The sequence below is a fragment of the Aedes albopictus genome, chromosome 2 (genome assembly GCF_035046485.1).
Source record: "Aedes albopictus strain Foshan chromosome 2, AalbF5, whole genome shotgun sequence".
NCBI classification, from domain to species: Eukaryota; Metazoa; Arthropoda; class Insecta; order Diptera; family Culicidae; genus Aedes; species Aedes albopictus.
In genome coordinates, this window is record NC_085137.1 from 281,910,556 (window position 1) to 281,935,879 (window position 25,324).

Consider the following 25,324-nt stretch of genomic DNA (forward strand, 5'->3'; position numbering starts at 1 on the left):
ATTATTGTGATTTTGTTTTTTTTTTTCGTAAAACAAATACCTAGATAATTTTATTACAATTTTACAACAGCATTCTAGTTTGTTTTGTCAATGTTTGTTAGGCTAATTGCAGTCGATTTAGTGCAAGACTCGACCCACCACAAACTACTGCACACTAGCTGTACACGAGTTGTGTTGTAACTGAAACAACGAAGTAATCGTCGAAACAACCTTTCGTATAGAGGACTTGTTGTTATTTGTTTTGTTTTCGATTGTCAACAGTGCGCTCGTAAAATCTGTCTCTTTCAGTGTTAAACCATCTCGTCGCTGAAAATCCGTGGCTACAACAGTTTCTCGGTTTAATTTTCATTATTTATAAGTGATTGAACATCGTGACGCTTCACACAAAAAATGAGCAAAGGTACGATTTTGTTTTACTTGGATTCAATACAACACTTCACCACAATTTTCCATTTCAGCTCACTTTGCCGTCGTTCAAACGCAAGAAGCCCAGGGCCCAATGCTGTCGGTCGTGCCGCATCAGTGGGTTCAGAAGGATGGATTGCTGTGGCCAAACAAAAATGCGCATACGCTCTCCAAGGATGCATCATCAAAGCCATCACATACTTGGACAAAAATCCCTTGTGTTATGAAGAAAAAGAACATTGCTACCTACGAGAAAGCGCAGCAGGAAGCAGCAGAACTTTCAGGGTTGTCGACGGACACATCGGATTTTGCTCCGCGGAAAAAGCAGAAAAGGGTACACAAAAGTCAACCTGCCCAAGGATATGATTTTAATGATATGCTCAGCCAAGGTTTGTATTTGCTCTTACTTACTTAGCTGCGAATTACTAAAAAAAAGTTTGTTTTTTTTTCTCTAGCTGGTCCATCCTCTGCCAGCCAGCCGCAACCAGGCGTCAAACATTTGGTCATCAGCAGAAAGTCGATGGTCCCGAGGCAAACGCCCCCTTCTTTTGTCATGAAGGCTGTGACTAGTAAACCAGCACCCGGACCGACTCAACTGGCAATGGGACAGAGCCCTGCTCAGCTGGAACAAGCTCCGGCCACTCATGCGATGGCTCATTCTGCATCAATCATCCCAGTTGCTCCGTCTGTTCCAGTTGCAGCGGCTGTCGACATGCATCAAATCGTCGAACAATCTGAAGTGTCGCTGCTCAGCGCATCAGAGGTCGAAGTTTTACTACAGAATTCTCAAGAAGTGGGACTTGAATCGCAGGTTGCAGAGGAGGAGGTCAGCTATCATGAGGAATACATGGAAAATTATGATGAGGTAAGAACATCCTTGCATATACCATTTTATTGGAAATTTGTTTTGCTACAGAAAACTACAAATTAAGAGGATTAGTTTAACCATTACTGATCATGTTGCTGTTTATCTTCCCGAAGTCAGTGGGCGATTTGCATTTTGGCGAAGACAGTGGACAAAATGCATAGATAAACAGAAGTAACACTAAATTATTATCGCACAACGATCTAACGCTGAATTAAAAAAAAGTTAGGCCGACGGTCTACCCACGGCGTTTGCATAGTTTTTGTGTGAGTTTTATATGTATACACTACCGCCACTTAGTCACAGTTGATCAAACACACCCTTCCGCGACTTTATTTCCAACCAAAACACATGCAATATGCTACGCCTGTTTGTCTGTGATGAATATATGATTTAGAATAGCTGCTTGCTAATACTATGAATAAAAATTAGGTAAGGGAACGTTCAAAAATTACATAGCGCAGAAATTGTCCATGTACAACCCCCTAGCCCATCCCTCAGGTTACACTTTTCGAATAAGGAAAAAACCTAAAATAATTTTAATTTTTATAATGCTTTTTACTTTTAGGAACAAAATTCGGAAAAAAGGATCGTTCAGGCGATCGAGCAAGCGAGTGATCGAATTATTGAAGCTGTCGCAAGAAAGATGGACGAATCTTTCACAAAATCCGTTGCTGCAATAAAAAGCGACTTCGACTTGAAGATAGAAGCCGCCCTGCGTGTTCGCCGGCATGACAACGACACAACTGACCAAAACTTCAAATTTTCGCCTGCGTCGACTGTACAGGAAATTGAGCAACTCGAAACGGAGTTGGCAAATACATCTTATCAGGAGAAGCTTGTGAGTATATCTAGTAAATGTATGAATGATAAAGTGTATATGGGATTTGACATAAGTCGGTACCCACGACCACCCCCTCAGGAGGCAAATTTTAATAAAAGTGTATTGTTGACTGCACCCCAAATTGGACTGACACAATAGTGTGCACACACCTTCAAAGTATGATTGCAGCACAGGGCCACGTCTGATCGAGTTGAGGTCTTCGGTGAACTTATTCCTTGTAAATGGAGGAATAAGTGCACCGAAGACGTCGAGACGATCCGAGGCAAATGTGCACTTTTATCACACTTTTTAGGCGTACCAATAAAAGTGCGATAGTCCAATTTGGGGTGTAATCTGCAATATATGGGATTTATCATAAATCGGTACCCACGACCACGCCCTCAGAAGACAAAATTTAACCCGGGAGCGGTCGCGTCGTGTACTAAGTACACGCACCATGAAAAATGCACGCTTGCGGTACACAGCATGAGCGTGGCGTCGTTGCAGGTAGTCAAAGACGCGACTGCTCGAGGGTTAATAAAACGATATTAATTTTTTTTGAGCATTTTGGGTGTTGACACTCTGACCGTACCAGATTAAGTGTATATGGGATTTGACATTACAATAGTGACAGTCAACAGTGAACACCCAAAATGCTCAAAAATAACGTTTTATTAAATTTTGTCTCCTGAGGAGGTGGTCGTGGGTACCGAGTTATGATAAATCCCATATACACTTAATCTGGTACGGTCAGGGCGTTACTATTGAACTACCTTGATACTCCAAATTGATGTTTTATAATATGTTGACTACTACGGGTGTGGCCTTGGTGGGTTAGTTATATCAAATTCGAAAAAAGGTGTTACCACTGATCACTCTTGGTACTCCAAACTGATGCGTTTCTGTTTCATATCCATATAACCCATTTTACTTTAATTGCAGATCACTCACATGCGGAAGATGATTGGCCCTATCGGAGATACCTGTAACGGCCAGAATATGTGTTACGCTCTGATCGATCGCTTTTTTCAACGCTGTGTGATGACCAGCTGCTCCTGGAGTGGCGGCAGTAAATCCGACGTGCCAAAATATCCAATGAAGAATTGCAAACACATTTTGGATACTTTTTTCAAAATCGTCCACGCTGTGAATTCGACATTTTCAGTTAAACTGATGGAGGACTTCTTCAAGCAGGTTTTGAGGAACGCAAAATCTCGTTGTCAAGCGAAAGGATTGCGACAGTCAACGATTCATCGACGGGCGAAGAACTCAAAACAAAAAAATACTCAAGGTAAGTAACGATGACAAGCAATCTCGGGCTTAGTCCACTGATTTGTCTCGGTGAATTTCTTTTTTACCGTTTCGTTGACATTTTCGGCTATTTTGTTTTTCTTGGTTTCTTACCCCCAATGATGATAAATAATTTTTGGACGTTACAGTTTTTTTTAAATATTTTTTTGCCTCAGCCATGCTGCCCCTATTCGCATAACGGTCCCTTGTTTGCTGGGTTTCCTATTCACATGGGACTGTTGTGTTGGGGGCAGCATAGTGCTATGAAATCCTGTATGAAATGAAAGTACTATGTAGTATAGTACAGTTGAAGTAATGCCGATTAGACCAGTATAATACCGCTTGAACTGCCTAGGGGCCATGCACAAATTACGCCAGCACGCGTTTTGCAGAACGTGACGATCCATACAAAGAATGGTGAGCTCCCATACAAAAAGTGTGACATAGGGGGAGGGGGTTGAAAAAGGTCGATTTTTGTGTGACATAATTTGTGCATCACCCCAATATAAGTAACATAAAATCAATGGGCAGTGAGCATGCTTTGGTTCATATTGACTGACCGATTTTATGTTATATTTTTTTTCATTTTTATTTTTGTGTATTTATAGTTAGCTAATTCTACACTTTCTTATTTTAAGTGTCAAGATTTTGGGGTGATACACAAATTATGTCACGCAAAAATCGACCTTTTTCAACTCCCCTCCCCCTCTATGTCACACTTTTTGTATGGAACCTTAATATTTTTTTGTAAAATTCGTCACGATCTGCGAAACCCCCCTCCCCCCTAAAAGCGTGACGTAATTTGTGTACGGCCTCTTAGGGTACCTACACGGTTGGTCAAACCTGGCAATAACAACAAGACAGAACAAATCGCTCGAATTGATGCTATGTATGTCTACCACGATCAAACATAGCAGCATTCTGAGAGAGTTGGTTGATCGTGTTGATCGTGCTGGCAGATCTCACCAACCGTTTGGTTAGTGAGTAGGTAACCTTAGGTTCATGAAACACAGACAAACAGATATAGACGTGCTTAAAATATATTTCAGGAAGCATATATTTTTACAAAACAATGTTTTCTATCCATTTGTTATCTTTTGTTATCTATAGATTTTGAGTCATATTTGTGATAAATCTATTTTTTGTACTAGTCTTGATGTACTCATATGTATACATGCTAAATACATTCATTCATTCCAGAGGACATCTGTAACGATAATCAAGGCGGTGACGTTTCAAACCAGGAAATGAAGCACGAAGCTGTGGAAATTGACGCTTCCGGTAACTTGGATGTCTCCGACAATTTGGATGATGATTCCGAAGAGGACAACGACAAAGAAAACACGATTGGTGACGAAGATGACGATGAGTGAAAGGTGTCAGTTTTTGAACCTGTTTTTTTTTTGTTATTTGAGAAGTTGAAAATGAATTTGACTAACTTTTGACTGTTTTGTTCTAATCAATTCGATATATGAATATGTTATCAATGTGAATCAGTAAATAAAACAAAGGTATTCAAACTGAACATTTACATTCATTTTTATTTAGGGGATACATTTATCGTGTGAAGTAGCGGTACAAATACAAAATGTTTGCCGCGATATGGAACTGCAACGAACTTACAAAGAACATCGTTTACACCGTAAGATTTCTTATTGTTCATACTCAACCCTGCCATAAATATGTACAAATGTGATGATTTAATCGGAATCTCGAAAAAGTTTGAATAGGTTTTGACGGGACGACCAATTATGTTTATGTCGTTATTCGAATCAATCGAACCATCTACCATTTGCACAATTTCTAAATTTCGTGTCAAAAACCACGAGTTTCTAGATGTGTTACTGATAAATACTCCTGCTTGAACTTCACATTCTACTATTCCGTTCCGGGTAACCAGATTCGGAACGAATTTGGAAAAAGGATTTGTGTTATTTTTTTTTACAGATTGTTTTTCGAGCATTCTGTTTATTACTTGCTCCAAGCAATTGTTGCCCTGCCGAAGAAGTTTTTTGATTTGGAATAAATAACTCTCAAACGGATAAGCGGATATGGTATTTAACGAACCAAAACGATTCACATCGTTTACCACATGTTCCAGATTGTGAATGTTACTAGTGATATATTGTTCTCCATAGATTGTCTTGAACTCTTCAATAAATTTTTCGAAAAGGGCTTGTGCGACTGCCCGCATATGTGCATACATGTCCGATGAGCAAATAGTTACTGCAGTAAAGAACAACAGAAAATGTTTGTACAATTTCTCATCCAATACGTCTTTTAGAACAACGATCCCAGCATACAACAAAAAGGAACGCCACTCAGTACCTTTCCAAAATGCAAGACAGTCCAGCCCTCGTAGTTTACGGTGAATTTCTTTGGGTAGCTTCACATCACAAATTGCAGATGATAAGCATTGTGTTTGAAAGGCACTCAACTTTCCAGTAAATCCAAAGTAGCCATCTCTCCATCCAGTTAAAAGGCGTTTCATTACCCCTAGTTCCAATAGGTGAAGTGAATCGGCAATAACGAAATCTTGAATCATGTCCAAATGTGGGATTTTTAGTAAAGGAGTATCCGGACCACTTTGATGATTTTCGTATGCTTTTTGACGAAATTGTTCATCAGTACGCAAAGCGCAATGCAGATATGGAAACACAACTGTTCTGGAAACTTGCGAATATTCTCCATGTATTGTGCATTTTAGACATCCTTCTTTTCCGTTGAAATTCACCACACCTAAAATTATATAAAAAAGTAGTCCTACTTGAAATATGTATAGGAGGCATATGTCTACACTGCATGTATGTAATCATATAACTGTCCTGTATGAATAGAAAGCATAGTAAAGACGAGACTGATAAATGATTACTGGTAGTACAGCAATGAAAAGTACTATAAAAATTAACTAGCACAGACAAACAGACCTATCACTTGGAACAAATTGTAAATGAAATCATCATCAAAAACATAATCGTCCAATGCTAATCTCGTTGTGTTTCACTAACTAAAAACGATGCAGGTGCCATAGGTGAACGATTTGTGAACTACAGAATATTTTAGCTAACCGGTAGGTTAAGGAACGATGAGAAGTGAACGAAGGTATGTTCGTCTGTGCTACTAGTTGTAAATAGAATATTTAAATAATTTACCTTTGACAAAAGCTCTTGCAGGTGAGTCGCAAATAAAACTTCTAATCTTAAGTATTACTGTGTGATGATTAACAACAAGTCCTTCTTCGATTATTGGAATTATTTCATCCACAAAAGGCGTAAGGAATTCTTCGAGATCAGCGGGTTTGCTTTTACCGAGAAATATACCAATAGGCAATGTTTGTAGATTTGGATACTCATGTACGTTACACAAAATGGGCCAGAGTTGAAACTTTGAGCTCTTATGGATAGGCAAACCATCAATATTAATATTAATACTAATATTGATATCTTCAGATAGATCTCCAAACCAATTTGTTAAACACTGTTTGACGCCGTGATGCCAATATGTACCACCAGCTATTGGCAGGCATTGCTTTCCCGTGTTTTGTGGAGTGTTCAAAAGGGTTCTGGGGTCTTGAGGTAGACTAGTATCGTTATATTCTACTGAGATCAAATGTAGCAAATCCTTCAAAGCGATGTGAGTGATATTGTGATCAAGTGCCCAAACTCGCAGTGCTTGTTCCGATCTACTTCTTCCTTCAGAGACATCAGGAGCAGAGGACACCTCGCATGACACGTCATTTGATGGACATGAAACGTTGATTATGTCTGCAAGGTTGTTTTGATCTAGGTTTTGATCAAATTCGTTGGCGACGCTTTGGCTGCTATGATCCGTAGCGCTACTTCTAACTGGACCATCGTGACATTCGCCTGTTACGGAGAAAATATTTTACGCAGATTTACAAACAACAAAGCATTTTGGAATAAATATTATTACTTACTCGTCTGATCGAAGGTCTCTACAGGGTTCTCTATCGAAAGACGCGATGTGTCTGGAGAACATTTAAGCCCAGTAGAACGTGGCCGAGTTTCCGAGGGGTCTTTGCAGTAGGTTCCGAAAAACAGATGTTTCATTGCAATCTCATATTTTTCACGCGTATTCTTCAGTTTACGATAGTATGATCCACTCTTTCGATATTTTTTGTATATTTTGTCCATTTTGGGTACTATTTTCTCTAGTAAATTCCAAATTACTTCAATGCAGAACTTTACTGAAAATGTTCCAGTCGGCGTAATTTGTTGTTTTGCTGATTTTTGTTTATGCTGAATAAGGTATTTGCACATTGTCTTAAAAGACATATTACACAGTTGTTATTGTAACTCATACGACGAGCCGTATAAGATTTGGAGTATACGTTGAATAGACCCATTTGAAGCACACTAATCAGCAAGCCGTGTGGTATTGAATAATAAAGCTGTACAATGTTTATACGATAAATAATATGGTTGATATCCTGCAAATGTAAATAGCCACATAGTAGCATCACAATCAATAGGTACGACATTTGTCCAGCATATTGTTGGACACACTTTATAATACCAATTTAATTGGTTTTCCAAGCACTTTTATAGCACGTAGTAAAACTGCTATTCAGTATTAAGAGCCAACATTGTATAAACACTAGTCAAGCGCTACATCTAAAGACATTCGACTAGCTATTCAGCAAATTTATTTAGTTGGAGAAAAATAATAAAAACACCTAAAAATTGTTTATAAAGCACATTATTAAGCCAAAGGTATAAGTCGATATAGTGCTATAATGTTGAAGGGAGCTACCTTTATACATTACATTATTCAGCAAGACTTTTTAATCAGCATACAATGCTATTATACGATTATTATTCGACCTACTAGTTTAATAAGAGATTGTGGTTGTTTCTTGGGCACTGCATTTTTATATATATAGATACGGCTGCGTGTGCCGTTGGGGTACTGTATTTGTTGATCAAATAGAAAAATATGTTATCAACTTTAATCGCAGTTTTCTCAGTTGCACATTTTTGAACATGGTACAGATATGCTTATAACGGCAGTAATGTAGTTGCATGAAGTGGGTGACGAGGAACACAAGTATCATCCCAACAAACATTTTTGCTGTACACGAGTGGAACAAACCACTCTTAAGCAAACTTGAGCTTAAGAAACTATTATTCAGCTAGTTCTGTTATTTGGGATTACAGCGTGCTTAACCGTTATTGCAATATTGAGGCTCCAGTTTGACTAAAGTTTGAAATACACGGGGAAATACATAACAACTCATGAGAAAACTGTCAAGTTCGATTTAAGTATAAGTTAGGTTAAAATGCGAACCCACAGACGAACCTATATTAGAATTTCTTTCAGTATTCAGTCCAGTCCATATGTTAAAGATGGCTCTACCTCAAAGATAAAGTTCGTCAATCGTATTCCTCTCATCGCACTCTGCATACCTAGCCCGCCATATCTCTTGGATATGCAGTTCTTAAGACATCTGGTTTCCCGCATAAACGATAACCATAAGATGTGCTTAACCACCCATTTGGGATACAGTTCGAACAGTATGCGGTATTGTTTTACCGTTTGCCTTACGGTCAGTGTATGGTGCTGGTTTATTAGGGTTACTACTTATTTGAACATTTTATTGACTCTAAGTTGATGTTTCAACTTATTCACTTTTTTCTTTCCTTTCCTTTGCATCAAAAAAGTCACAAACATCAACAAAACAAAGCACGAAAAAAAAATCTAAAATTGAATAAATAATTAAAAATGCACGGAAAAATAGTATTTCGGAAAAGTGAATGGTTCAAACGTAAGAAAAGCAGTATAATATATTGTTACATAAAAATCGAATGTAAATGTATAGTAGCTACAATGTGCGAAGCTGTTAGTGAACCATTTCATTACAATATACATTATTGTAGCTGGTACACTGTATGGTGCAGGAATGGTTTTCACCAAACACTCTATGGTTAGTTTTTATCCGGGTGATCACGGTGAATATCATTTAGCATTTTTCAAAGGTGGTCCGTGACATTTACCTTAAATATTCGAAAAATATCGGTTTTTACGTGACTTTCTAGCAGAACTGGTCTAGCCGCACAAGTTTTTCATATACCGTAATCCGGGGTAACATTGATCAGAATTTTCTATCTTTCTTGGATAATTCTTTTGTTAAAGCAAACGTTACATGTTTTATATTTTTAAAACAGATACTGACCCTCTGAGTATGTGTTAAGCAACTCGAAAAAGTATTGTAAAACTTTAACACATGTGTTAATAATCGTTTTAATCTAAATTTTGATTTTGTTGATTTGGGGTAACATTTATCATGTCAGTGATCAATGTTCGTTTGTGTTGAAAGTACCCTTACTTACTAAATTCGGGGTCGCTGATTTCGAATATGTTGTCCAAATTCTTACAAGTTATGTACTTTTTTAGTTATTTTAGGAATAAAGCTCTCTAAACCACGAATAACGCCTAAAGGTAGGCAATGGTTTAAGGAATTGATGGCCCGCTTTTGATAAATCGTATATTTTATTGAAAAAGATGATTTTCATAAAAGTTTCATTCATTAAATTAAACTCTAGGATCTCATATTGAAGTAATACAGTGATTTCGAAGCTCATATTGTATCCAGTATTTATGTCAAGCATGAATGTTTGACAATGTATCTCATTGCGGTACGAAACACAGTTAAGCAAAAATCGATTTATTTCAATGTTCATGAAATTCAATTTTCATAAATTGCTAGTCATGTAATAGCTAAATGATAGCAAATTACGATATACTATTCGATAGTAAAAACTGATTCAATGTAAAATGCTTGTTTGATCATTTCATGAGGTCGGTCAAGCCGATCAATGTTACCCCGCTGATCAATGATACTCCGTTTTACGGTACTAATTAATGATAAAACTAGGAAAACAGTGTGATTTAGATTAATGATTTGATTAAATGAGAAGTTTTCGTGATTATGATTAATAATTTTTGATTTATCTTAATCATTAACCATGATTAAATTAAGATAAAATTGATGATTGATCATTAACGCTCTAATTCTAATGCATTTATTTCTGTGCATTTTTTTTTTTCAATTTTATTTGATATCACTGCTCAAATACGTTGTATATGGTTATCGCCGGCTCCTGTATTCGTGGGTACAGGTGTGCCATTTGGATGTGTTGCACATTCCTGAGCTCGTCTTTACAGGTGATGAACCCGCCTGTTTTGCTTTCACACATAGAAACAGAGGCCCCTTACAGGCGGGCATCATCGTTTTCTTCAGGTTACCTATCTATGTGGTGATGAACACCTTCGCGATCGCGAGTAGTCTGGTTGCTGAGGCGATCGCTTTGCAGCAGTTTCTTAGCAGGGCTTGACAGTTCAACATCATGTAAAACGGCGGCTATCGCAAGCAGATCACTCATTTTAAAAAGAAGGTCATCTATGGACCAGTGTTATTTTATTATTTTAAAATAAAAGTATAGTGTTTTGGTTTTAAAATCAATGATAATCATAATACAGTGTTAAAAAAACCATAGGTTTGGTTGAGGCTGGTTTATTTTTTTTATCTACGTGTACAGTTTCACTATACACTTACGACGGGATTGGAAAAATATATCACGGGTGCGAACTATGTGTACAGTTATGACAATGAAATCAACATAAAAGTGCAATTTTATTGAATTCTCATAATGCTATATGCAAGTTTTGTGCAAGATTAGTGTGAACTTAGGATTTGCCAGCCATCTTGATTGTTAATGGCTATATTGGTGAAAATATACGTCTTAAATCAACAAAGTGAATAAACGTTGAATACTCTAATGTGGAATTGGATGGAAAATTGTGTGGAAAAACTAGTAATATTCACTCTTTGAATATTTATAAAGGATTAAAAATTGATTCATAAAGTGATCTGATCGACACGGAAAAAACAAGTGACGTGACAAATTCCTTTGCATCTATCACTTACACCGTTGTATACAAGCTGATCTAGCTGTTCTATGATCAATATACAACACATGCGTGCAGATGTGTATGTGAACATAAAGAAAAGAGGTGACGATCGAGCAGCATACCATTGATCCAGCATATTAAGCGGCACACCTGTATCTTTCTGACACAGACAATCGAAATATCAGTGGAAAGGAATTTCTCCGAACTATCATCTTAAGGTTTGTACAACTTGTATGTTATGCATATATATTCTTTTTTTTTTCTTTTTATGCTTGGCATAGTAGGTGTGATAAAAAGGTGTACATCATAAGACCATTGAAACATATTCTATGTTTAATAGCAATGTGAACCTCCGCTGTGTGTGAATTATGATATCAGAAAATCGTCGATTAAAAGGTGAATCGTATATTGTCAAGAAATCTGAATCCGTTGTCCGATCGACCTTTCATTTTTTTCAAGGCCTGTATACGATACCATCATGGAAATGAGGTCACTTCTGATTTCTATTTGCTGAGCCGGTGTTCGTTTGTTTCCTGACGTTCGTTTTCGATTTCCTGAAACGCGTGCGTGTTTCTCGTGACAGATATATAACAAATGGCAAAAGACTTCCAATCTATACAAGCGACGAACCTGTTGATTGGTTATTAGAAGCATGATCGTTAGAAATAATAGAAACTCGAGATTTTGTAAGTAAACATGTCTTGAGAGGGTGAATACTACAGTCAAAGGATATATGCATAATCAAAAAACTAATTTTATATGTTTTTTTCTTTGGCGACAGTGCTCAGTTGTATGCATATCTGATTAATAAGTGGGTAATAGACACATTCTACCGTGACGTTACAACGTGTTGACGCATTCGTGGTCAGATTTTCCTCTATAACTCATGAAAACGAGTGTAAACCTCAAAATATATTTTTATATTCGGATTCCTTGTAAAATTTCTGATATATTTGACCTATTGAACATTTAGTTTTCATTAGAAAAACGTGTTCAAAATGCGTATTTGTAGCGTGGCGTTACAACGCGCTAGAATCCGATCCTCTCTAACGCGCTACCAACATATTAAAAAATCTGCTCGGATTTTTATGATATTCTGATTTTTTTTTTCCACCATTGAAATTTATTGGTTTGTTCTTCAATTCAATGGAATAAAACATTTAAATTTCGGATTTGTTTTTGAATTATCGGCTTTTACATTTCGTGACGTTACAACGCCCGTTCAGTTTCCAACAGGGTTCTGCTCGCGTTGTAACGTCACGAAAATGCACATCATGTGAGAATCAGAATAATCAGACAAAGTTACCCGAATTTGTGAATATATTATTGCATTATTTTTACTGCTCCAAGAGCAACTTTATTCTATTGAAAATCCGTTTTGTGATAAATGGCTCGGAGGGCCAAGTTATTGCTATCACCAGTATGAAAACTCCTTCATGAAGGTTATTGGTACCCATCTTCGGCCTAGTACCACCCATATTCATCTAATATTGTCCCAAAGACTAAACCGTTGATATTCATTACTTCGCACCGCCAGATATTTAGATTTTGCAGCATAAAACTAATCACGCTGTCGAATTAAACATTTTTTCAATAATTTATGCAATGTCATTGATTCAATTAAAAACGCTTTAAGATGTGCGAGCAGTTATTGAACCAAATACATACCTGAGGAGGATCTGCATACCACTTAGGGGCATCAATTTCTGTGATTCCAGAGACAAATACAGTATGACCCATAAAATAATGCGAAAATCCATTTTTTTCTTTCTTTGGTAATTTTTGTTGCAATATTTCTTATGAATTCAGTTTTTTTAGATAGGGCTACTATAAGGAGGTGATTGTCATACAGGATATCTCAAATTTGTGTCAAAATATTCATTGGTTACGTATATGGGATATCTAATAGGTGCCATCAATTTCTGAAAAAAATAAATGTTTCCTCGAATTTTCGGAGCTCTGCGAATTAGAATGAAAACTTTTAAATACATGGAAATCATGCAGAAATATGTATTCTTAAAAACGCGGCCATTTGAAAAACTTTTTGATAACAATATTAAATGCTTAGGAACCAATAACTAAAAAATGTGGCATATTTCCAAAGCCTTATATAAGATAGATCCATAAATAACTTCAAGCTGTTTGAAAAAAATTCAAAATAATTTCTTGCTAAAAAAGGCTTATAAACCTACGTTTATAATAGACACAAATAAGTAGTACTTAACAACAGTTTGATGCTTCATACATCTGTTCTTCTGAAAATGTCCATTAGTCGTACACTCTTATTTTCAGTAAATGTCCCATAACTTATAAGACAATATTTTTTTTTTTCACTTGTCCAAAGCAGCAACGATCGCCTGGAGACCTTGTCTAACTACGAAAGTGCTGTTCATGAAATAAAATTTAATTGAATGTGACTGAGAGCAATTTGACCAAAATTACAACCTTAAAAAAACACCTCTGGCGCGAGGACGTTTTTGAGATCCTTATCTTTAACATTATTCTTATCAATGGTTTATGATTCAAATCAGTAAATGTTCCTATGCTATTGTTAAATTAGTGCCTCGACTATATTATCCAATAGATAAATGCAAGGTTTATCGATTGGAAGCAGGTGAACAATGTCTTCGAAAACTTTCGCATTTTTTTTATGGGTCATACTGTAGACCTGATTCTGACAAAAAAATCCATCCTATATATGCCAAAGTCACAATTACTTAGAGAGTTAGTGTCTTTGGCAATAAGTTGTTTGATAAGTCAAAAACTTACAGCTGATTTACTATTGGATGTTAGATTCAGACACACTGGGCGACGCTTATTAAAAGTTTACAATAAGGGCACTTTATAAGAAGTTACAACATGTTGAATATTTTTTGAATAAATATAAAGCGAATGATTTTTCAAAATTTCAACTACCACTAGTCAGTTAGAAACTTGAACCAAACGGCTTTTAAACTGAAAATTCTTGACAAGATAAACAACTTTTACAAAGACATCAACATTCCAAAAGTCTGAAGTCTAAGTAATTAGAGTCCCGAGATATATGAGTTTCAATTTCGTAGGTGTTACGTCTGTTTGTCGGTGATTCTTGTTATATCAAAAATAGATGTAACACTGACGTAATATCCATCCCATATATATCAAGATCCATACTATTTAGACAGTTGGTGTCCTCGACAAAATTGTTTGGTTGGTCAAGAACTTTCAATTGATGGGCCGTATGATTTTAAATCGTCCCACTAGGAGGTGCTAGAGGGCATACACATTTTTAGTTTTACTTATCGCAGGATCGTGATTAAGGGGGCATCCATTTAGTACGTCACGCCAAATTTGGGAATTTTCAACACCCCTCTCCCCTCGTACGGGTTTCGCGTATAAATAAATGCATTGCTAGCCCCACTTTTCAGAACCCCCCCCTCCCCTCTGAGCGTGACGTACTTAATGGATACCCCCTAATTGGAAAGATGGCTGCTTCATTAAAGTTGTTTGGTAGATCAAGGACTTTCAGTTTAATAGCCGTATGGTATTAATTTCTGCCACACAGTGGTGGTAGCAAATTTTCAAAAGCATGCCAATTTTATTAATTACCGAAAACACATTCAACAAGCCGTAACTTTTTATAAAATATATCAGAAATTCTCAAATTTGACTGATAGTTACTCATCTTGTTATCTGTAATTTCTACAATTTTGGACTTGATTGGTTAGCTCTACACAAAGATGGAGCGCTTTAAGCAGAATAATATTTTTGACTGTTGTTCTATTAACTCTTATATCTAAGGAATAAGTGAATCAAATCAAATTAAATTTTGAAAGTTAAGAATTATATATTCATCGATTACAATTTGATTTGAATACAATATGTCCGAAGTGAAAAAAAGTTCCAGCTTGTAGAATACTTTTCAAGAAATTCTAATCCCTTGCCTGCTTTTGCAAAATGGAAAATAACGTCTTCTAGTGGCAAAATCTCGCATCTATTGGTAAATCAGCTGCAAGTCCTTTACTTACCAAACAACCGAAGAAATCGTATTTCTATGTAATAGGGATCCTGAGATGTATGAAATTTAAAATTTGTAAGTTCTCTAACGCCGCCTGTTGGTGAAACTTTAAATCAAACTATCCATCAACTGTAAGTCTTCGACCAACTTAATAACTTTGTAATTTCGTCAGTGTTTCGTCTGTTGGCCACTGATATCACAGACATTTCCGGTTTGAGTGGTATGTGATTACGATTAATTTTTTTTACAATATCGCAGAACAATTACATCGTAGATTTTGTCCAAACACCATCTCCCCCGTCCTTCAAAAGTCTACGTAGTTTATTAACCGGCAATGGTACGCAATTTATAAACGATATCTCGAAAAAGAGCTCATACACAACGAGAACGAAACTGTTTTGAATATAGAACTATGTTTGTCCAATTCAGAAGCCGTCCAAGCCAGAAAGATTTGATCTTTTCTACAGAACTTTTTTTCGTGACGTTACAACGCAAACTTCAACCAGGTGAAACTCAGGTTTCCGTGTACCGATTTTCTTTCTTTTAGTCTCATTTGAAAGATCTTTTTGAGCACAAAAAGCATACAAAGTTTCATATTTGTAACGTTTTCCGTATTTGAATAAAATTTAAAAATGTTGATTTTTCGTGACGTTACAACGCAATAAAAACCCATACTATGATCAGCCATATTTCATAGTTGTAAAGTCCGATTAAAAATCTTTTTATGCTAAAAAATCTACATACATTTATCTACAAATGATGGAAGACTTTCGAAAAATTAGTGTGTTGGTGTTTAAAATACGATAGTTTGGATTAAAAGTGTGCCTAAAAGATTTAAAATCACGATTTCAATGTTAATCTTACTCGTCGTTCAATTTATATTTATTGTCACACTCATATCATGTCGAATACATTTTTGAATGACAAAAGTAATGTAGAATGTGATAAAAATGTCAAATTTGCCATAACTCAACTTTGAAAAATTGGTATTGATGATACGGGGCCCGAAGAATGTGTCAATATTGTCTCACATATTATAGAGCAGTGATCCTCAGCCTAACCGTTATCGCGGGCCAAAATTGAATTTAACCTTTCAAGACGCGCGCCATCAAGCAACCGAAACTGCACCGCGTTCGCACTGTAAACCTCGAGCGAGGGTTTTTGGCAGTGTTGCACTTTTTACAACAGCGCGCGTCCTGAAGGGTTAAGAAAGATACTGCGAGCCGCTAGTTGTTCAAGAATTTGTTGTTGGCAATTTACAGGATTAAGCACAGATTTGAGATTTTGCGGAAGACGTGCTCTGAAAAGCTGCTTACATTATCTTTGAAAATTAGTTGCAATCAATTCATAGAAAATTATTTTGCAAAAAATGACGGAGGAATTTCCATGAAGTTCTGGAGGAACGTCTGATAGAATTCCAAACAGAATGTTGTTGTTTTCCAGACAGCTCCAGGGAAGAAAGAAAGAAAAATTCAGAGGAAATTTTGATAGATTTGGGAAAGTTTAATTTCCAAAAATAATTATAGGTGTTGTTTTTGACTGAACTCGAAAAAGAATTTCTAACGAAATCCTGAGAAATTTCTTTAGACATTTTCTAAGCGATTTCTTAAGTTTGTTTTTGCAAAGCTTTTATTCAACATTTTGTAGCAATGTTTGAAAGTATTGCTAGATAAGTGTCTTGGAATTTTCAGTGGGACACATATATCTAGTAGATATTATCTACTTTTGGAGATACCTAAATTTAAAAAGAATTGCAAGTGTAAATTAGGAAATCAGGCCAAACATTTCAATAGGTCCTATCTGCATTTGAGAGGCTCTCTTTACTTTCTCTTTCAATTATTACAATGTAATGGTACACTTTTCAACTATTTTTGCAGTACAAATCAAAAGACGATTGTTTTGACCATCGTTCAATGCAAGGAGGCAATCAAAATACAAATACACAGCTGAGATAATAACGAAAGAGAGAGAAACCAAAGAGAGCCTCTCTTCTGCAGATTGGACCTTTAGACATGTTTGGCCTGTATTTAATACTTTCTAATTACTTTTTATGATCAATATTTTAAATTTGTTCAACTTCTGGACTAGTTACAATTTTTACAATTTCAATTTGTAATATATCTCGCATTATTGAAGTCTTCTACAGTACTGGATTCATAATGGTAAGTGATGTGAGCTATGCAACCTTTGATATGATTTAGTCTTCCGGCAGCCAGCTGTCGGAAGAATACAATAATTTAATTGTATGTTTGTGAATTAAATTTAATTAACCCTTTCCTTCCCACGACTTTGATCAAGTATTTCTATGCCAAGAAAGCTTTTCCGAAAAAAGTGCTCGAACAAAAGTTATTGTAAATTGGACCAATTTTCCGAAAGCAAAGAAAAAAAAATAACTGTAAATCAATAGTATTTTGATTGTTTTTCAATAGTTCCACTATTGATTCCGTTTGTCTCAAGTTCGTCAAAAATCGATGGTGCTCTAGAGCAACCATGGGAAGTAGAAGGTTAAGTATATACCGGGCATAGATATTTTTTAAACCACGCTTACGTCGGTTAAACTCGTAATAACGCACGTTATAAGCTTATCGTTTCTCAGTTTAAAAATAAACTGTATGTAATTCCGCTCAGTGCCAATGCTGAAAACCCGAAACACGCGCTGTAGCTTTACGAGACAACTGAAGCCAAAAAGATGCCAATATATATCGCTTAAAATATCAGAGTTTCTATCTATGAAACTTTTGTTTAACGAAAACTGAATACGTGGAGCGGACCTGGTGTGAATGGGGTGATGGTTATTAAAACACGTAACTCTCACGCCGAGGACCCAAAATCGAATCCCACTCCCAACAAAAAAAATCTCGTTAATACAGATAAAAAACTGGATACGGCGTTTGAAACAATTTAATACAACTTTAATTTCAAATAAACTTAAGCATCTTTGTCTTAAAAATACATGCAATTGGGCCGTCATGTTATGGGACCATAAAAAATGGTCGTGACGCAAACAAAATCATCATCATCACCATCATCATCCAAAAAAAATCTTCTTTTCAATGAATTGAATGAGTGTAATCAGTTATTATACCATTTGATTTCACCCAGTTGTACTTATCCTTTGACATATACGCGTATTTCGACTACCACTTGTAATCTGCCTCAGTGTCAGTCACAGTGTCACTGAGTGGATAACAGACACTGAGGAAGATTACAAGTGGTAGTCGAAAAACGCGTAGGTATGTGTCAAAGGATACCCGCATAATCACAAACTGTAAATAGCGTTTCTCATTCTGTAGATGACTATTCTTCATTACACCAACAAAGCTAGCTCAGGTTTATTTGACAGACCACACACATGCAGGAAAAAGACGGATAATATATTCTACTTTATCGATCTTGTAGCCGTCCTTTTCATGTTCATGTTGGATCTGTCAAAATGACCTGATAATTGTCAGTCATTTTGAGGTTAGGTTCGTTGGTGTAATAAAGAATAAACAACTGTCGTTTAACCATTTTTCAAACTCTCCAAGGCAAAAGTAGGCTAACCATACCACGTACAGATTTTCCAGTCTGACAAATGGTAACCCCGCAAATTAGGGGAGACTGGGGAGACTTGATCCCTTTTTCTTAATTTGCCTGTAACATTAAGAAAAAACACAAAGCTAGATCCATTTTTCGTACAGAATGGCAGGTAAACATCTATTGCAAGTTTATACACAACAGAAGGACTTTAAATTATTGTTAAAGTTTCCAAAACTTTGTTTTTATGGAGGCATGTCTTATGACGTATTTTTCAAAAATGGGTCACAATTGATCCCCTTTTAAGTACATGTTTAATTTAAAGGGAAAATAACTCCAGAAGCTTCCTGTTCATTTTCTTTTCAAGTTTTCTTACATTTTTGATGAATATGGTGTATTTGAAATTATAAGATTTCCTTAAATTGTTAAGGATATGCCGTATTTTGAAAATGGGGAGACTTGATCCCCCTTTTAATGGTGTGTAATAAAATAATAATTATCTGACACGTTTTATCATTGAATATACTAGGATTCCGAGTAAATAGAGGCTTCCAAATAGAATTTTATTTTTCACATGTATAATGTGTGTGTAATCCTCGAGGGATCAAGTCTCCCCATGTCACTGTTGTAGACACTAAGCTACATTAATTGAAATATTTATATAACAACCTTATTTGGATAAACACGTTTGATAGTATTTTATTTATACTATGTGCTGTGAAATTTTGACACGATTTGGTTCAGTTTTCACAAAGTTATTGAGATTTTTCGGAATCGCCTAAAAGATTTCTGAAGGATTAAAAACACTTCAATGGCCAATATTTGTCATAATAACAAACAGTCTAATGGCACCTTAAGTAGGTGGGGCAAAGTGAACATCTTGCATTTACACAAGAAATTTTCAAACATTCAATACACATTATTCTATTGAATGAAGGTACATTTATAATCCGACAAATTAATTACGAAGTATTAAAAAAAAGTTTACTGTGAGAATTTGAGCGAAATTCTTGAGCTTAGCTTAGCTTAGCTTAGACTGACTGCATATATCTATGGTTGCTACTCCGTGATTGACCCGGACCAATGACAGTTGCACAATGAATCAACTGAATAATTGACTGGGAGTGGTCAATATTCTCACTGTGCACGCTTCAGAGGCTCGCTTTAACGGTAGAATAACGGCGCCGGCCACGTCCTTGCAGTCAGGTTGGAAGAGGGAAGGAATGTTAGTAGCAACCTTTGTTATGTGAAAGTTGGCGTTTACCGCACGTCTCCACCAGAGGCTGCAGGAAGGAATGATTGTTAGTAGGGAAGGTATCGTTGGGTCAGGATTCTCTTTGATAAGTAATATGACTTTTGAGGTTGAATCATACTATTCCAAGCAACACACATGCCATATAAGAGTCACGGTAGCGCAAGCCCAGGCTGCACAGAAGCCAACCCGACGCTATTCTAGCATTGTGTTAGAACAACGTCCAATCAACCTCCACACAACCAAAACCCGCGCCGCCGCAACTCGCACACGACAAGTGTGTCGCCTGAGATGCCACGGAGAAACTCAAGTACCTAAATTTGAGTTTTTTTATACTCACTTTTGAGTTCTTTTTTGTCTCCTCTCTCATCCACTCTCTTTGTTGTTGTCAGAGAGCGAAGAGCAAACCAACCCAACTTTGACAGTTCGGTGCGGGAAGCCAAAATTAAGTAAACAGCATTGAACTCAAATTTGAGTATTTTGATCTAGCAGTTGGGTGAAAAAAAATTAGCCGGTAGGTACTTTGCCGCACGGGATCCAATGTAAAAAACCCACTTCAACGTCGCTTCCACGAACTCAACCCCGAAGTTGGGTGAAATAAACTTATATTTGGGTACTTTGTTTTCTCCGTGCAGACTGCAGCGTTATTGTTCGCTTCTCGCGGAAAGCAAACAATCGATCACCCGCGGCAGGTGATCGCTCAACACAGATGTATAGAAAAAAAATGTCCCAAACAGTGGCAAAATGAAAAGAAAATAAATAAAGTCGACATTCATGGTGACGAACTATACAAAGTCAATGAAGAAATATTACAAAAGGGGACATCATGAATATAAGAATACAAACTATGACATAAGGTATAAGACTGAACTAATAAAATAATTGAAATAGAATCCACTGAAGTTGAATAACAAGGAACAAACTCACCGAAAACAGCCTTTAGTTGGTGCTCTGGGTTAACTACGGATAACAGCACATTAACAGGTTGGAAATGCATTGAGAATTTGAGCGAAATTCTTGAGTTGATAAACTAAAAAAAAATCATCATAAGGATCTTTTGATGAATGTAAGACTGTAGGAATTTAAAAAAAGTGAAAATCTGTCTGCGGTGCCATAAGTAATCGAACGAATAGAAAACAAAGCAATTACCCAATGACCAACGCTGTTGAAGTTGTACATAGTTATTGCCCAATATAAACTATTGAAGTTTAATTGAAGTGGGAAGTGGATCCACTAAAGCAGTACGTCAACAATAGTGGCACCGCGCCAATTCCCATTAAAGAATTAAAATATAACTTTCATTATTCATATAGATTCATTTAGATTATAGAGTAATACAGCTTCAACAGCGTGATTATTCGGGTACGAATCCGACTCACTGAATGTTATCATTTGAACTCCCTTCTAAAAAAAATCGATCCTCTGGTTTTTGTAGGATGGAAATGGAAGCACCCTGCTGAGCAGTAGGAACAGTACCCCTAGTTTCATGATATTTCCAAAACGTTAATATCATTCTACAATTCAACATATTTTTACTTACAATCAAGTGACACTAAACAGTAGGGTAGGTCGTTTTACCATAATGGCTCATATTGAATCTGTTCCCTCTTCTTATCTTCCAATACTGAACTATCAACTTTCACAGCGAATGTGCCACCGTCCATTTTTGTCCTTGATGGTGCTGCTTGACGGCAGCCAGATTGAAAACTGGTAATGAATAACCGGAAATAGAAATAATAATAAACTGAATGAGTAGAACTGTGTTTATTACGTTACACTAGTCCGAGCTTGATCATATGACTAACAAATTTCAAAATCAGTCACTTCACTTACACTTTTCAGAAGTGTAGTAAACCTTCAGTTTTCCATCCAACCTCAATCTGTTATGTTTTTAGCTCTTCGCATAACTGGTTCGCGCCATTATTTAAGATCCCTTTGTGTGTCTTCACGTAGTGGCTTCTTCCAAATCATTGACCAAATTTAACTTTACACTAACGACTAACACATATTTACAAAAATTCAACGCTTTTCTCATTTTGTGAAATTATTCATTTCACGCAAATATTCAAATACAAGCATTTTTCTAAGCATTTTCACATAAAAGTATAAAATTTTATCGATTTGTTTCGACCGAACTCAAAATCTAGTTGGTGCCCACCGCAGTAGAGGAACAGAGCTCAAAATGCCAAGATCGTTTTCAGGGAATTAGAAGTGTTAATTAGAAGTGTTAAACTATAGTTTTCAACAAAACCTTTTCATCAAACTGCACACTGATGATCATAGACATGCTTAAGAAAGTCTGATCATAGGAGGTTATACTGTGCAGTTGTCAAAATTTTTCAAAACTGCGTCCTGAAAGCATCAAGAAGTTGATCAAAACTGAAAACAGTGCTGTAATGGTTCATTACGCAACGCAAATCAGTGCTGTAATGAACCATTACAGCACTGCTAATTGCTAAGACTTGCGTGAGGTAAAACAGCCTGTTACGATGAGAAATTGCAAAAAAAAATCATTTCGTTTTTTGTGCTTCTATATAACATACATTTTGATTAATAGAACGTACAATATAATTGTTTTTCTCAATTGCGTTTATTCTGGGTAACAAGGCTAATGCTGCAACAAAACATTGATTTGAAATAAGATAATCTTTTCAAGTGAAAAAATAGTCGTTTACGTTTATGTCGTTTTTTGCTCGACTAAAGTAATCGTTTAACGACATGACCTAGTCAATATTACACTTAGTTTGCTATCAACTCTTAAAGTCTAAAAAGCTATCGTCAAGGGGCGTTATGCACTCATGAAATAGGTAACCAATTGAATTTTTGTTCTCCATAGGCTGAAAGCAAATATAAATTGCAGATGATAATAAACAAAAATCCAGTACGAGTCATCGGTTTTATTGAAAGTACCTTTATACAACGCATCACTCAGTGAATACCAACTAGCAACGTGACACTTTCACTGTGGCGTAGTACCTTCCAGTGGGTTTCCAAAATTCGTTTCCATCGATGTTTAACTTTAACGGCGATCCTGCGCTTCGCCATGACAAAACATATCACTTTTGATTTGGCATCGGAATGCCACACGGCATGGATGAATGAATGAAAGCGGTGAAACCTGTTCCCAAATATAATATACCCTTCGAGCATTCATAGTGTCTCCACATATATGATTGCCTTCGAGACAAGCATTTCTCCCAGTCTTCTTTCGGTTGGCTCTCGGAAATGTTTTACTTTGATTGGAAATTCCTAATTTCAACTTTTTGCTGATTTTTTCAGCACATCTTTTGGATCGTTACATCTAACGCATATTTCTTTATGGTGGATATTTTTTTTATTTGTTCTGTCAACCGACAAAAAAATGGCGAAACCGATTACATTTTTTCACACAGACGCTTAAAACGAGCCTACAGCGGTATGCGATAGAGCGACGCGACATTTTTTTACGGTGACGGTTGATGTGCTTACAGTAATAATTAGCATAAAGGTTGGAAGAAAGCGGATTTTCACGTCAGCAGACACGTCAGGCATACGATTCGCAGTATTCTCAAAATGATATGAAAATATTTGCTAAAGTAAATTCCACTCAATGACTGTTAGTTACAAAGAAAAAAGGAAATTACATTAAGGTTGAAGGATTCGTCATTGACATAATTGTCATCATTGAAAATCCAATAGCAGTTTTCTCGTTCTAAGTTGAAATTTTTGCAATGAAAGTATATTCACTGTATTGCGGGTGCAGAATGGAGTGCAGTGAATGCATTTTCAATGCAAGCATTAAAGTTTTGAGCGAAAAAACTGATTTCGCATTTTTGATGATTACGGTTATGTCAATGACGAATCCTTCAACCATAACAATACATTCTTCGCATTTCTTACTACCTTAATCTGGGGTGTAGTGATTATCTGGGTGAAGTTTTAAACATTATCACACTCGAGTTTTTTTTCTATAAAAGTCATTCAAATATCCTGATACATCTTCGTAGACATCATTTCAATCCAACAAACCGTTTTCGAGTTACAATTTTTGGAAGAAGAAAACTAGGTTTTTCTCGTACGTGCATTGAAAGAGTTAGGTGAGCAAAACAGACGAAAACTAGTTATGGGTTAATGTAAATGGTAATGGTTCACGAAAGCCAGCCCATGAACAAAATCACTCAAATTGAAAAATATCGTGTCAAAAATGTCAAATTGTATGTTTTGAGCTGAAAATGCTTTTATATAAAACAAATACACGAATTGGGTGGTGTTCAAAATATATTACCATTGTATTATTTTTTTTTATATAATGTACAATGTAGATAGGACGGGACGCCAAGCAGTCAGTAGCTTCGCGCGCTGGCTTTGCTAGATTTTTGCGATTTTTTTTTCTCTTCTCTCTGCGGGGCTCCGACGACGGGACGAGTGTGCGCCCGCCGTGGTTGAGTCGGTTCTGAATTTTTCCCTTCGGCGCTAGTTTCCAATATACTTTTAGTTGATAATAAATATTTTCTTTCATTTTTTGCATTTACACAAAAGAGTGAAAAATGTTAGTTCGGGTTCGCCGGTCGAGAAAAAATCCGGGCGCCGACAAGTGAGTCGCGTTCAGTGTATTTCTGTGTGGAATAGACTAAAGGTTTCTGCTCCCTAGTGGAGTGGAGACGCGCGATAGAATTTTCTTTTTGGCTAGTTCTTGCGTCGAAAAGTGGTCGGTTGTTAACGGCGGTTTGTGTATATTGATCCATTGTCAAATCATATCACCAACCATAGGTGACTCCCGGACTGACAATGTACCTTACCCTACTAACAAAAAAATCCTTCCTGAGACAAACGTGGAGATGCAGCGAGTCGCGGTCTTTATAACAACGTTTGTCTTACTAACATTCCCTTCCATCCTCGATGACCGTAAGGACGTGGCCGGCGCCGTTATTGACCTTATTAAAGTTGAGAGCTCTCGACCTGTGTACATTGAGAATAGTAAGTTAGTCCCAAGCCCTATTCATTGGTTCCTTGTGCAATTTCGATTGCTCTGGTCAATCACGGAGTAGCAACTACGAATTGTGCAGTCATCTATGCTCATGCTCATGCTCATGCTCATAATGTACAATGTAGATATTTGTTCAATATTACTTACTTGATACTTGATGGGCTACAACTCGTAGCGGTGAGTCTACGCCGAATTAAGTATTCGTCTCGGCCCTGGGCCAATCGCTTCGCCAGTCGCCCTGAACGTTTAGAGTCCTTAGGTCCTCCTCGACGGCAAAA

At 36.6% G+C, this 25,324-nt stretch overlaps 3 protein-coding genes across 4 annotated transcripts in view; 2 read left to right on the forward strand and 1 right to left on the reverse strand.

The window, feature by feature from the left end:
- Nucleotides 1-239: 239 nt before the first annotated feature.
- Nucleotides 240-4,907, forward strand: LOC115268892 (uncharacterized). 2 transcript variants are annotated; one of them, XM_062851928.1, is made up of 7 exons: nucleotides 240-307; nucleotides 340-400; nucleotides 459-794; nucleotides 861-1,270; nucleotides 1,839-2,111; nucleotides 3,036-3,384; nucleotides 4,584-4,905. In XM_062851928.1, exons 2-7 carry the CDS (start codon nucleotides 391-393, stop codon nucleotides 4,754-4,756), a joined length of 1,551 nt encoding a protein of 516 aa, XP_062707912.1. In that variant the 5' UTR covers nucleotides 240-307; nucleotides 340-390; the 3' UTR covers nucleotides 4,757-4,905. The 2 variants fall into 2 exon arrangements, with proteins under 2 accessions (XP_062707912.1, XP_062707913.1); XM_062851929.1 differs by lacking the exon at nucleotides 1,839-2,111 and having other exon boundaries at nucleotides 4,584-4,907.
- Nucleotides 4,908-4,923: 16 nt separating this feature from the next.
- On the reverse strand, nucleotides 4,924-7,160 carry LOC134288141 (uncharacterized). The gene is made up of 2 exons (XM_062851930.1): nucleotides 6,536-7,160; nucleotides 4,924-6,122 (listed from the first exon to the last, which is right to left on the reverse strand). Exon 2 carries the CDS (start codon nucleotides 5,926-5,928, stop codon nucleotides 4,924-4,926), a length of 1,005 nt encoding a protein of 334 aa, XP_062707914.1. The 5' UTR covers nucleotides 5,929-6,122; nucleotides 6,536-7,160.
- Nucleotides 7,161-10,698: 3,538 nt separating this feature from the next.
- Nucleotides 10,699-25,324, forward strand: part of LOC109414978 (unconventional myosin-XV) — a 98,351-nt gene continuing 83,725 nt past the window's right edge. The window contains exon 1 of the mRNA XM_062851933.1: nucleotides 10,699-11,533. The gene's annotated coding sequence lies outside the window, so the exon portion shown is untranslated. The remainder of the gene's footprint in view (nucleotides 11,534-25,324) is intronic.